The 12,770-nt window shown below is 42.7% G+C and overlaps 1 protein-coding gene across 7 annotated transcripts in view; it reads right to left on the bottom strand.

Annotated features, from left to right (window-relative positions):
* Positions 1-12,770, bottom strand: part of GALNT9 (polypeptide N-acetylgalactosaminyltransferase 9) — a 154,550-nt gene that overhangs the window by 56,790 nt on the left and 84,990 nt on the right. For all 7 annotated transcript variants that reach the window (XR_008208653.1, XM_052691084.1, XM_052691085.1 and 4 more), the window contains one exon: positions 5,913-6,110. Coding sequence is in view for 6 of the 7 variants with exons in the window: in XM_052691084.1 (XP_052547044.1) it covers positions 5,913-6,110 (198 nt within the window). In the remaining variant the exon portion in view is untranslated. The remainder of the gene's footprint in view (positions 1-5,912; positions 6,111-12,770) is intronic.

A 12,770-nucleotide genomic window follows, 5' to 3' on the forward strand; every position in this document is an offset into this window, starting at 1 on the left:
ATTTCCTTTCTAGCTCCCTAAAAAAATCCTGCAGAGGCAGCTCCCTAAAGCAGTAGGATGCTCCCCTGAAGATGTTCTCCCTCAACTCCTAATGAGGAGCAGAACATGTAGGTTTTGCAGGCTGCTCTCAGGTGCCGCAATCTCTCTCCCTGTGAGATGGATTTTTGCAGTTTCCAACTCTGTCCATTTAAATACCAACCTGTTAATTGAATGGGGGTGGGAAATATATTTTGGATGCAACTACATAATCATCACTCACAGACAAAGTGAGGACTACCTTTGCAACTCCCTCCCTCTCTTCTATGTTTTATTTTTTCTCATTCAATATATGCAAATGCAAACTCCACAAGCCCTCATGGCATATTCTGAAAAAAAATGTTTTCAGGAATGAGCAACAATGGCTGTGCAATGGCAGAAGAAATGACATCCTGCTCATCAGAGACACCAGTTAAAAAATTTCCACTGCCAATGTATCTCCACTTGAATTTGGCTTCCGATAGCCACTGCACATCTGCACATCTGCTCGGCTGCAACCCTGGAAGCTGAACAGGACAGTGATCGGTGCAGGGATGGCTGGAAATGATAAGCCTGAGGCTTTGCCCCAGCCACATCCTGATGCAATGGAAGAAACTGCCCAGGAGCTGAACTGCTGAGCTTTCTGAACAGTGCATGCCAAGACTTCTATCAGGTTCAACCAGAGTTTCAGACATTTAGTTCTCATCAAGCCCAGGCCCTTAACTTTCCTGTGTTTTGACTGATCCAACTGTAAACTAAGTGTAATGCGATTGCACAGCCCAGTGAGCTGGTAACGGTGCTGGGACTCAGGAGACCTCAACTCTGCTCTCATCTCTGTCATTCATTTGATCTTCAGTGGATCACCTTCCCCTGCCCCTGTTTCTCTATCTGCAAAGCACAGATAATACTGGGTAAAAGTTTCAGGTCTGCCTTAGCAGCCTAAAAGCCTAACATTCATTTATAAACGCACTTAGAGCTTTATTTTATACTGGACTGCAGCATAACTGCCATATTGCAAACACCTTTAACAAACCTGCCCCTCATAAACCATGAGACCTTTGCCTGGCTGTAAGCACCAGGTTGCTCTCACACCTAACAAACCCCAGTATACCTACTGCTTTCAATACAGTGCATCAGGCACTCTGCTGGAAAGTTAGCACTAGATATATGAGCAAAACCGTGTTAGGACATCCTAAGCACTGCTCACCACCCAAGGGTTGACAAACAAGAAGGTGCCTGCCCTCTGCACATCGTGGCTGCAAAGTAGAATAAACTTGCATTGCAGACGCTTCCTATAAAAGGACCTTCTTCCTTAAGATAAAGACTTCACAGTAAAACAGTGGCATTTTTAGAAGGAAAGTGTCAGAACAGAACAGCAATTGGATGTGTATTACTGATTAGCAACACCTCAAAAGGTGTTGAGAGAATTAATTAATTGATTGGTGGAATATTCTTTCACAGAACTGAAGATCAGCTTTAAATTTAATCAACAGCAGGAGTAAAAAGTTAACATACTAAAATGGCTTTTGCAGCTAAAATCTTAAAATACAACATAGAATAGCATGATCTTGCACTGCTGAAAGACACAGCATGCTGCTACCAGAGCAGGGGCACTATGTGGCCACGAGCAGTGCTGCTGTGGGATGGCTACCAGAGTCAGGGTGCACTGGCCAGAAATTCAGGCTCCTAAGCAGCACCTCAACCCTGACCTGGCAGATAGGTTAGGGAGCCTGCATAAGCATTTAGTTTTTCTTACAGATCATGCCTTCTGCAATAGAAGAGTCACACCAGGCCATAGGAACAGAACTCGAGGATAGATCTGCTGTTCAGGAGCTGCAGGAAAAAAACTGTCAAGCATAATGAAAGGAAGGTATGCTAATTCCTTTGGAGAGAAACAGCAATGGGAAATAAAGCGACCCAAAAAGCTTGGCTAGGAATGGCAGGGCAGTAAGGATGCAGAATAACATTCTGGAGCCCTGCAGTAGTAGAGTTTATGGAACAGGCAGGATGCCCATCGGACACGTAAAGGTGGCTGCATCACCATCAGTGTGGTGGACCAGCACAAGGCCTGACTGCATGTGAGAAGGGCACGCAGGCTCCAGCCAAAGCAGGCATCCTGTGGGCATGTCAGGTGCTCGTTTGCATCCATGTGTGAGACACACATGCTCTCTGGAATGGCTGACTCAGTGCACACACACTCACTGCATGCAGTACCAAGCTATGCCATATTAGAGCAGTAAGTGAGAACATATGCAACAATGAAATGCACCACTGCTGCAGAAGGAAGATAAAGCAGAAAGCTGTGCAGTGCTTGGTTGAGGGAGGCTGATTAATGACTCCAGTGTTGGTGGCTGCTGATCATGAAATCAAACAGAGCAGTCCATCAAAATCACGGCAGATGAGGGAAGAGGAGCCAGAGCTCTGAAGAGAAGGCACCTTCCTAGCTGTTCCAAAATGCAGCATTATCTTTTGTATGCAGAAAAAAATCCAGCCTGTTTCAGTGCATAGCCAAATTCGTTAGAAACTCTCTGAAAAAGTATCCTTTGTTACACAGTTTGTTGCCAGATGATAAGGACATTTTTGGGCAGTGTTCTCAGGAACACAAATGGAAAATGACGTGATGGACACAGCGTGTCAAAATAACCATCCTCATTTAAATCTTCACGTTAGAGGCTCTTCACATCTTAAATGTCAAACATGCAAAATGAATTGCCTGCAGAAGCCGAATTGGGAAACATCAATTGCTCCAAAATTTCAGACTATTAGCACAGGGGAAGAAAAGGAACTGACTTTGAACTGTGGCAGAAATCTTTACAAAATCTCACACTTTATTCTTGCTACTCCTTTACTGCTGCTTGCACTTCAAGGCTACATCCCCTTTGTCATTTGGACTGCAGCAGCCGGGCTCTGATCCTTGCTGATACCAGGACACAGAGATTCCACTGAAAACCTTTGGTCCCTTGGGAGATCCAGGAGTAAGTATTCAGCTATGCCAAACACAAAACCAATCACAACGTTACTAATTATTGGTCTTTTCTTTTACAGAGCACACAGTCTCCAAACAAACCCCCTATTTGAAAAGACAGTGTAAAAGGAAGCCTTGAGAGGGAGGGTGTCAACAGGGGCTGAATGAATGTGCAATTTTTTTGTTCTTGAACAACCTTATGAAAGCGTTGAAAAGACATGTGGATCTAAACACAATCACTGTGGAACAGTTTGTGTGCCCTGAAAACTGGACACAGTTGCAGTTCACCATGTGGGATGCTGGTTAGAAAACTAGGCCTGTATCAGACTGTATCAGACTTGAGGAGATTTTGAAAGCCTGCTCACTTTTCTGATTTCCCCTTGCTTTTAGAAACACACCTTACATTTTTACAGTTACTAAGTTCATATCAAGCGTGCCTTCAAATTTCAGTTCTGTGTGCAGACTTCCTGATCCTTTTCATCAATTCACATGTTCCCTCTTCTCATCACCATAATTACACCGGCATCTCATTTAAAAGCCACAGAATTGCACTGTGTGTCTATAGGCCAGCATAACACAACAGCACAGCCAAATGCTTTAGCAAATCCATCCATCAGAAATCAGTGCAGCGTGACTATCAGGCAGAAGCCCCGCTCTCCTAGATCACTGCCTTGAAAGCACGTGTTCCCAGGGAGCCATGTAAGTGTTCACGGTTCAACATTGATGTCTCTGCATTTTAGAGCATGTAATTCATAATTTGCAGAGAGGTGCTTCTGTATCCAGAACATCTCAGTGCTGCTGGGAAGCGTCTGCAAGAGCCGGGCACTCTCCTGCTCTTGCTGCTTGCCTCATCTCCCTCAGTGCAGTTTATGCACTGTTGAACTGCAGGGTTTCTGCTCAGAATAAAATCACAGCTCTTGAGAGCCAGCTGCTTACGTGCATCAGATTTCAACACTACTCAGTGTCTCGAGTTCGTGAACCTTATTCAGTTCTGTACCTGTCCAACTCAGCACCACTGCAACTCTGGCAAGTACTTGAACACACACCTGAGGAAAGCCCATGGTAATGGAGGCAACATTGCTGAATGAAAACTAACTCTTCTCCCAGCAACACAGGGATGAAATCTCTTAATTTCTATTGGAAAGATCGATAGCTGAATCCAGAAATATTTTGCAGAATTCTATACTTCAGTGAGTGCACTAACTACCCCTGCTACAAAACTTGTCCAAGGAACTTGCTGAGGTTTATATAACTTTAATCTCTTAGCTCGGTTTTATCTGATATTTGATGATGTTTCTCCAAAATAGAAGAGACTCAAATATGAGAACAACCGATGTGAAAATTAATATAGTGATTCCACATATAAACTGGAAGTAATGAAGTGTGCAAAATCTTTTGGGAATAAACGACTGAAACCCTGATTTCAGGAGTGAAAGCTTTGGCTGATTAATTTTCCTTCTTCAATATCTATTTCTCAGAGCTGAGTGAAATAGATAGACAATGCCTGCGCTTTTAAAACAATGATGGGAGGACAGGGCACGTTATCCAAGAACAGTGATTTTCTAAGTAATTACTTTCCTGCTTATTGAGGTTTCAAGCTGAGCGAAGGGTCAGAGCTGAAGGACTGTGCTGTGCTGTGATAAGGAAGGTCAGTGTTGCTGTGTACCTGTTTTGCAGTCGCAGGGCAGGAGAATGAACCTAACAGCAACTTGCAACACTTGCTCAAATACAGATTTAAATATTCGTTGTATGAGGGTGAGACCCTGTGTGATGGTCCCACCCAACCAATCATTTAGAAATGTGAACAGCCCACCTTGTGTCCTCACACTTCTAAAAGACCAGCAAGGGTCTTTCCAGTTGGCTGTGCTGTTTGAGGTTGCTTGGATGGACTGGGAACAGGCATCTCAGAATCTGACAACTCAGGCTCTATGCTGAAGGGACGTACAACATCTTTTCTGCCAAAGCCTGCACTGACACCATACGAGAGAGTTTTAGCTCACTTTAGGGTGGAGCTGATAAACATCAGGATGAAGATGCCTCTAAGAAGGTAGTTTGTATCCTTCCTAGGAAAGTTCAAAAACAAGGCAGAGAACCCTAGAGTAAAATCTTTTTTATCATTTCATTTATTTCAGCAGTTGCTAAAAAAGTACCCTTCACTCAGCACGGCACCTTTCAGAGGAGCAATGAGACAACGATCTGCACCAGAGAAGAAAGTTTGGATGTGAATTTTCAAAAGAAGAGGAAAGAAAGACTCATTCTCCTCAGTTCTCATTTTCTCACTGTAACTTTAACAACTCTCAAATTGACTATGACAATTCCTGAATCACTATTTCCTTAGAAAATTTCATTTCTGTAAGGAAAAATGTTACCTTACAAAGAAAATAAAGTGATGCTCTGCTTATATGGTCTGGTTTCCTTTTAAAATTCATCCAGTGGGAAAATCCATAACATGCACAAAGTTCTCCAAAAAAAGAGCAACTCTCCAATGAGACCAGGAGGTTAACACATCTCCTACTAGTGCTGCCAGGAAGCTCTGGTTTGGGCTGATGTCCAAGAATGCTGCCTACAGACCCAAAGTGACAACAGCCTCCTTGCAATCACATACAAAATACCTTCATTTTTCATACATACAATGTTTATCTGACTCACTACTCATGACAGGGTCCATTTGGAAAATAAAACACAAGTGAAAAAGATCTTTCTATCCTAGCAAGGGCCACAAAGTGAACTTGAATCACATTTTCACAACTAGAGCCAGCACTTTGTGGTGCAGCTCTGAAATGTCACACATGCATTCACAGCTTTGCAGACCCATCCATGTTCCTCAGTTTCATTAAACTACCCCGGCACAAAGTCTGCAGCCTTGCTTAACTTCAATTGCCCCTTGGCAGATAGAGATGTTGTAGCACAAAGTGACAGCATGTAGGTTCACCTGATGGGTGCTGACTCGTCCCCTTTATCGAGCCAGTCCTGTGGAGGGATGATGTACATGCACCAGAGGCCCCAGTTGTAGCCATGGGCTGCATTGGCGTATTGCTGCACTTCAAAAGTGTTGTACTTGATGTTGTCAATTGCTGGCAAGATGATCCGCTTTCTGTCTTCTTTGATACGGGTAAGTGCAGGTTCCACCCTGAGAACAGTGAAAACAGCAAAACATTTTGCAACCATCCAGTTATCCCGGGCCCCTCTTTGCAGTCTGATAAAACAACCTTCTCTAATCCTGAGAGCGAGATGGCAGACCGTAACACAGCATGGCAAGATCAAATGCATGTCACCATCTTAGAGCAAAGGGGCTGAGGTTTGGCACGGCAATACTCACATAGCAGACTCACACAAATCATTGCCCCTATGGAATTGTACCACTTTGTGTTTAATAACACAAGATTTACCAAAGACTTATTCTTATGCTTTGGGAATGTCATTTCAATTTGTAATGGGCAAGTGTTGAGAGTCACCATGACCAGAGTAAAGTATTAACAGTCCCCTAATGTCTACAGCACCAGATTGCCTCCTGCTGATGAGGTATGAAGAACAAAATGCAGAACAGAGAATGAATCTGAGGGTTACTCAAAGATTTAAATCTTGTTTTTGAAGGACTGACTCCATCGGACCTTGTTTGAATGAGAAACAAGGCTGCACTGTGTCTTCTAAAACCTCTCTGATGATGAGAAGGTTTCAATAGCCAGATGGTGCAAAGCAGCAACCTGCAAGAAATGTGCCATCATTTCAAAAGGCTTTAAAACATCGGTGTGCTTTCAACAGAAGCTGTATCCCAAAGTCTTTCAGGAACCACTCGCTTCTGGCCAAGGTAGTCTGAAATTGCTAAGAAGTTTGAGAGGAACTGATCCTAAAGGTAACAGACAAATATAAGGGTGGAAATCACTTCTCAAAGCAGTGTTAGAAACAGCCATCACTTCATTCTTTTGTAACTGTTTCCCCTTGAAACAAACTTTGAAGATTTTGCAGAGCTCTCACGTGTACCTTCTCTGAGGGAAAGGGGGTTTGCTGGGATTCACAGAGGCAGTAGGAGCTGAGCACTGATCTTTTCCCTTTTTTGTAGCTTAAAAGGCAATCATTCCTTCGTGCTTTCAAGTTGGTTGTTTTATGTTCTGTTATCTTCTATTTTATTTGTTACCATGTACTTTCTTGTGTGTGCTAAATGAAAGGGACAAGTTATGAAATTAACTCAACCTCCATTTCCCTTCTGCATTGCCTCAGTCTGAACTATCAAAATTTTCTGATCCCATCAGTAAGAAGGTAGCATTTCCTCTGTACTCAGGTATGGCCAAAATATTCCTCTTTTGTGTGCACTGACTGCTTATGCGACATCACACTCTTGTTTTACCCCACCCCAGGGGTGCAGTGCATTATTCATTACGCCCATCTGGAAAGTCCTGAGGCCACACACATGCACCCCCATACAGAGCCAATATGACCTGCCAAATCAGGCTAAGCAGCTTTGACTATTAATAAGAGATTATAGTTATGAGATTAACTGCTTTAAAACCCAGTGTGTGTCCACCAGAGAAACTCTTGTAACTCTAATAAAGAAGGAAAGAATACAAAAAAAAGATGAATCTAGCTTGTTCTTTCCATAAGAGGAAGACATTTCCTAGAGGCAGGCATCAACCAGACACACTTCTCCCATCGCTGACTGTGTGCCACCATGCATGGCTGTGGAAACCCTCACTCATAATGTCAACAGGAGGCTCTCTCACTCCTTTCTAGCCTCTGGAATAAAGGCTTTCAATATATCAAATATCATCATCAGTGACAGGCCACTGATAAACTGGCAGAGGTAGCCTCCTCTTTGTTGTGGGGAAAAAAAGTTGGAGCAGGCCACTGGAGAGCATTTGGGGCAGGAGCCTTGTTACAAAACTGACTGGCTCTCCTGCAAACTGACCAACATTGCAGCAGCCTCTGGGCATTGCCCTGGGCCCACTTCTGAAGCTCTTGGACACTGCTTTAGCAGATTTAGTGTGGAAGAGATATCACAGGGTAGAGGGATTACACCCTCCAGAGAGCAGTCATAGATGGGATGGGAAAATCCAGTTCAGAGTTCTCTGTTACTTGGCAAAACTCAAAACGGAGTGACTTCTCAGCTAACATTGCACACCTGTGAGATTTTTTAGCTTGTCTTGCCCAGTCAGGGATGGCAGAAATAGTCAGGGGTATTTAAACACCAAGCCTTAGAGCATCTCAAATGGTCCTTCAGGAACATTCAAATCCCAGCTTTCGTCAATGCATTCTGTGCCACCAACACTGCTTGTGCTGATTTTCTATCTGCCATGATCTCTAGGCAATGGCCAGGGTTTCTAATGAAGTACTACTGCAAGCTTCAACAGGAAGGGGTAATAGATTGTGTTTACATTGCTTATCTTAGGTAATTCATGAAACACAAGCCTCTTAGTCGCTGCTCACTGCCACAGAAGTCCAGCCCTGGAACAGCTCTGCTGTACTCAGCAGACTTGCATGATAGCTTTGTGTCTGTAGGCTGAGCTGCACTGTCATCAAATCCTTTGTCAACCTTGCTGGTAATTCTGGCTTTGTCTAACTGCTTAAGGTTTTCAAAAGGATTATGATTAAATCTTGCCTAGAAATTTTTTTTTCCTTATTTTAAACTGCTACATTAAATGTGGATTTACTCATCCTCTTTACAGGCTGCAAAGTTCATTTATTTATTTTCTTTCATCATGCTTTATTGTCTCCACTGCAATGTAGAGATGGCAGGTGCTCCTGGCAGCTTCAGAAGAAAAAGGACTGAGTGGAAGAGGTAGCTGCAGTGCAAGTGGGCTCACCATGCTGTGCTGATGAGCTGCAGTATGGGGTTGGAATATTTCCTTTCCACATGGCCACTGCTGGCAGTGAGGCTTCAGCTCTGCCTGATTAGTTAAGCCAGATGTGAATTTTGAGATTCATCCTCATTTTTCACAGATGGAAAAAAACACAAGGTTCCTAGCTTGTATCAAGGTATAGGAACAGGGTAGCAGATGCAAGTTATAATAATAACAAGATTAACAAGTTATTTACTAGAGCAAGAGAAAAAATTCTTCCAGGCAAATTCACAGACATGATAGATTTCAGTAAGCTAAATATCATCACAAGATTAAACTTTCTAGGTAGTACTTCGCCTCATACAGCTTTGTGGCTTTTTTTCCTTCCACCACTCATGAAAAACAGGCAGACAGTTTGGGCTAGAATTTGAGTGACAAAGAAGCTCCTCCCTTGTATCTCTACTAAAAGAATATATTTGTCAGTTGTGTCCTCCCACTCTGAATATATGGCTAGTGAATGGATAAGTCAGAAGAGAGAGGACAGTAAATTTAACTCTCTTACAGACTCTGCTAAGCTAATGGCTATTTTCACTTGGGTTTTATTTCCCCGAAGCAGTTCCTGAAATGCAGTAACACACTGCAAATGTCTCATTCCCAGGATTCAGTCCTGTGGCTAACAGTACATGACTGAAACTCCAGAGAGCACAGGGCTTTACCCTAATCTTGGTGGGCTTCCCACAAGCACAGTGACATGCTGGAAGGAGCATCCACGTGTTCTGTTAAGGGGCTCCTTGCAGAAACTGTCCTGGAGGGTTTGTGGCAAGAATCTGATCAGGAACACGATCACAAACAGGGATGTGTTGATTCGACAGTGACTGTTTAGCATTTCTCTAACTATAGCACACACATGTCACGTTTTCACCTACCAGTGAGAAAAGTGGAGGTCAAAGTATGGAATTTTCAAGGTGCTGAGCACCCATGTTGGCCGCTATGGGAGCGCCAGCAATGATGGTACTGTGTAAATGCTCCTGAGATAAATATTAGAGTTAGAAAAAGATCTGGGAGGCAGAATTTAACTGAGTTTAAAATGAGTCTGTGAGAAGATTGAGAGTAAAGGCTGGGGTCATACTGTGATCATACTCACTTCCCTAATCCCGTTGTAAGTCTTTCTCTGAAAATATATTCATTCTCTCTTTAACTCTGGGCCGAAGCAGAGCAGCAGAAACCCCAAGAGACATCAGGGCAAACAAAAATTGTATGCTATCTTGCATCCTTATCAGATTGCCAGAGTTCATGCCAATGGGGAAGTCTGATTTTTTACAATGCTTAAAAGAACGGCTTCTTCCAAATAAAAGAAATGGGTAAAAGCAAGTTAGTAATGAGCTCCTCAGCACACATGAGTATGTAATTCACCCTTCAAATATGTAAAGCCACCTACTGACTTCAAGCAGACTTTTTAAAATGAACATAGGAAGAATTGTACGTGGTCTAAGAGAAGAAACCACAAGCATGCCACAAGGCAGATCTGCTGCTGCTACCCAAATCTTCTGCTCATGGGACTTCATGACTTCCAAGAAGCTTTGCCAACCTGCACTACCAGGGAGCAGACCCACAGCCTCTTCCAGTTCTTTAAATACAACAATTCTAATAGACATTCCACAGGAAATCATTTTCCCTTCTTTTTTTTTTTTTTCCTCCCCCTAAATGGCACTTTTTATGTATTTGTCCAAAACCACCAAAACCAAACACTTTCATAAAGAGCAGGAATTGCACTGGGGAGGTTTCCCCCTAAATTCTGCCCCTGTCCTAAGTAGATGTTTGAATATCTTGGTCTCTGGGTTGTTCTGAGATAAACACACCTTTTTTTTTTACTCTCCATTATAACCATTCTAATTTTTACTGCAATAAAATAAAAAAGAACATTAAAAAACAATTTTTTCCCCCTTTCCGGGGGGATTCTCTTTTCTCCCTGCAAGGAATCTTCCTTGAGTTCTTGTATGACATCAAAAGAAAGCCAAAATGGTCTCATCTGTTAAATTTTTGTGGCTCAGTGGGTTTAACACTTTATTCTACTCTGGCTGTACCACTGTCAGTTACCATTTTAACTAAAAACTTAAAAGAGAAATATAAGAAAGAAAGCTGTGTAAGCCGAAAGCTTATTCTGCATGTGATTTTATACGCCACCTCAGATTTTACTGACAATATACATTTATCAGATGCAGACAAGCAGATTTAAAGACATACATAATTCTCCACTGAGGCCATATGAAGAATATTTCATGCAGAATTCCTTTCAGTAAATAAGTGTTCAGAGAACTAAAAAAAAAATGAATATACATCGTAATGATTATATATATATATACATCTATATATCATACTCCCCTCCTCGATCTCAAAGAGGAGGGGAAATTACTCATCTGTTCTCCCTGACATCTCTATCAGCACCCCTGTGTGCCCTGGAGGTGCAGACCTGCAGCCCACAGCAGAGCAGAGGCAGCACAGCTCAGCGCCTGCTGGAGAGTAAAGATGAGCTGTTTGGCTGCCGAACCTGAACAGCTCTTCTCAGCACCACTGAAAGGCAATGAAGATGCTTCAGTGAGCATTCCAGGTTGTTTAGGTAGATGCATAGTTGAAGTTGACTTTCTTATGTGTTCTCTGTATGCAAACTGGCGCTGCCCCAAGAATGCAGAAGGCCCACATGACGTTTGCTGCACGCTGCCCTCTTTACTCAGATAGCATTAGTTTGCTTTTGCTATCTGAAATAAATTGATTACCAAACCGAACCTCACCTTCGGATGAGGAAGAACTCCTTCAATAAACACACATCCTTTCCTTTGCTTTTGCATAAATAGAACTTCCTTCCCAAGTCAAACTCAGCTTGTTATCACAGATGCTGCAATGAAGCATGGCCTGATCAGCAATAATTAGGTGTGAATCCTAAGGGAGGGACTGCATAGGAGGACTACAACCTATTTCACCCTTGGCTTCAGTGCTTCTCTCACTAGAAGAAAAAGCCACCCAGACTCTGGCAGGCCCCCAAAGAACCACATGAGCTCAGTTAGAACAGGCAGGACAGGGTGCTTACCTGCTGGTCGAGTTTGGCTTCCAATGTACCACATGAAAGCATAGGGAAGGGAACTTCCATAAGGAGCGAAGTTATTATGTCTTTGTCCTACAGACGTGTAACCATGAAGCAGTTGGGATAACCAAAGCCAAAACAGAAGATTAGGAGGAAAGCAACTTCCTTTTTCATTATATAGTTTCTCAAGAATCCACTGCTTAAGGCTGTAGCCAATTGCAGTACATATTAAAGCATGACATAGTATCTGCAAGGGGCTATCTGCAGACCTGGCATCTTGATCTTCAGCTCTTAGTTTCTTAAAATTCCCATTTTCTATCTTTTTAAAACACTGACAACTTCAGGGATAATCTATATTGATGGGCTGTGTGTAGCACAGACAGATGGATACCGAGCTTGTATTTCAGGTCTTCCTTCTCACGTTGGGCTGTCTCTATCTCTCTCTGGTATATTGAAATTTTTTGATGAAATGCTCTTACTCCTCTGCTTCCTTTTGTCTGACAAAATTTTAATTACTACAGCACTTCATATCTCCATTCAATCCTCCAATACTACTTCTGTGATACGTGCAAAATCAAGTCCTAAGCTAGAAAGCAAGTATAATACTCTATCATTATGTCTTCTTTTACGGCTCCTAGCATCCTTTTTATGGCTGCTAATATATTGTGGTCTCTGCCTTTCTCTTACTGACTTCTGCCCTCCTTTACTCAACGTGCCCCTTTTCTCATCGACAGAATTAACACCCCATTTCTTCTTTCTCTTCTTTCCTGCTCCCACATATAACGTAGTGAAGTTCTTTTCTCCTTGTCATTCCTTCCCATCTCTCAAAGACAGGAGTCTGTATAATGTTCTACGTCTGCTGCAGTATAATTAGCAGCCAGGATGCAATTGTCTGTGCTCAATGTTACTTGTGTGGCGCTTCATGCACAGCAGGTGG

The sequence above is a fragment of the Tympanuchus pallidicinctus genome, unplaced genomic scaffold (assembly GCF_026119805.1).
Source record: "Tympanuchus pallidicinctus isolate F22 unplaced genomic scaffold, pur_lepc_1.0 scaffold28, whole genome shotgun sequence".
Lineage (NCBI taxonomy): Eukaryota > Metazoa > Chordata > Aves > Galliformes > Phasianidae > Tympanuchus > Tympanuchus pallidicinctus.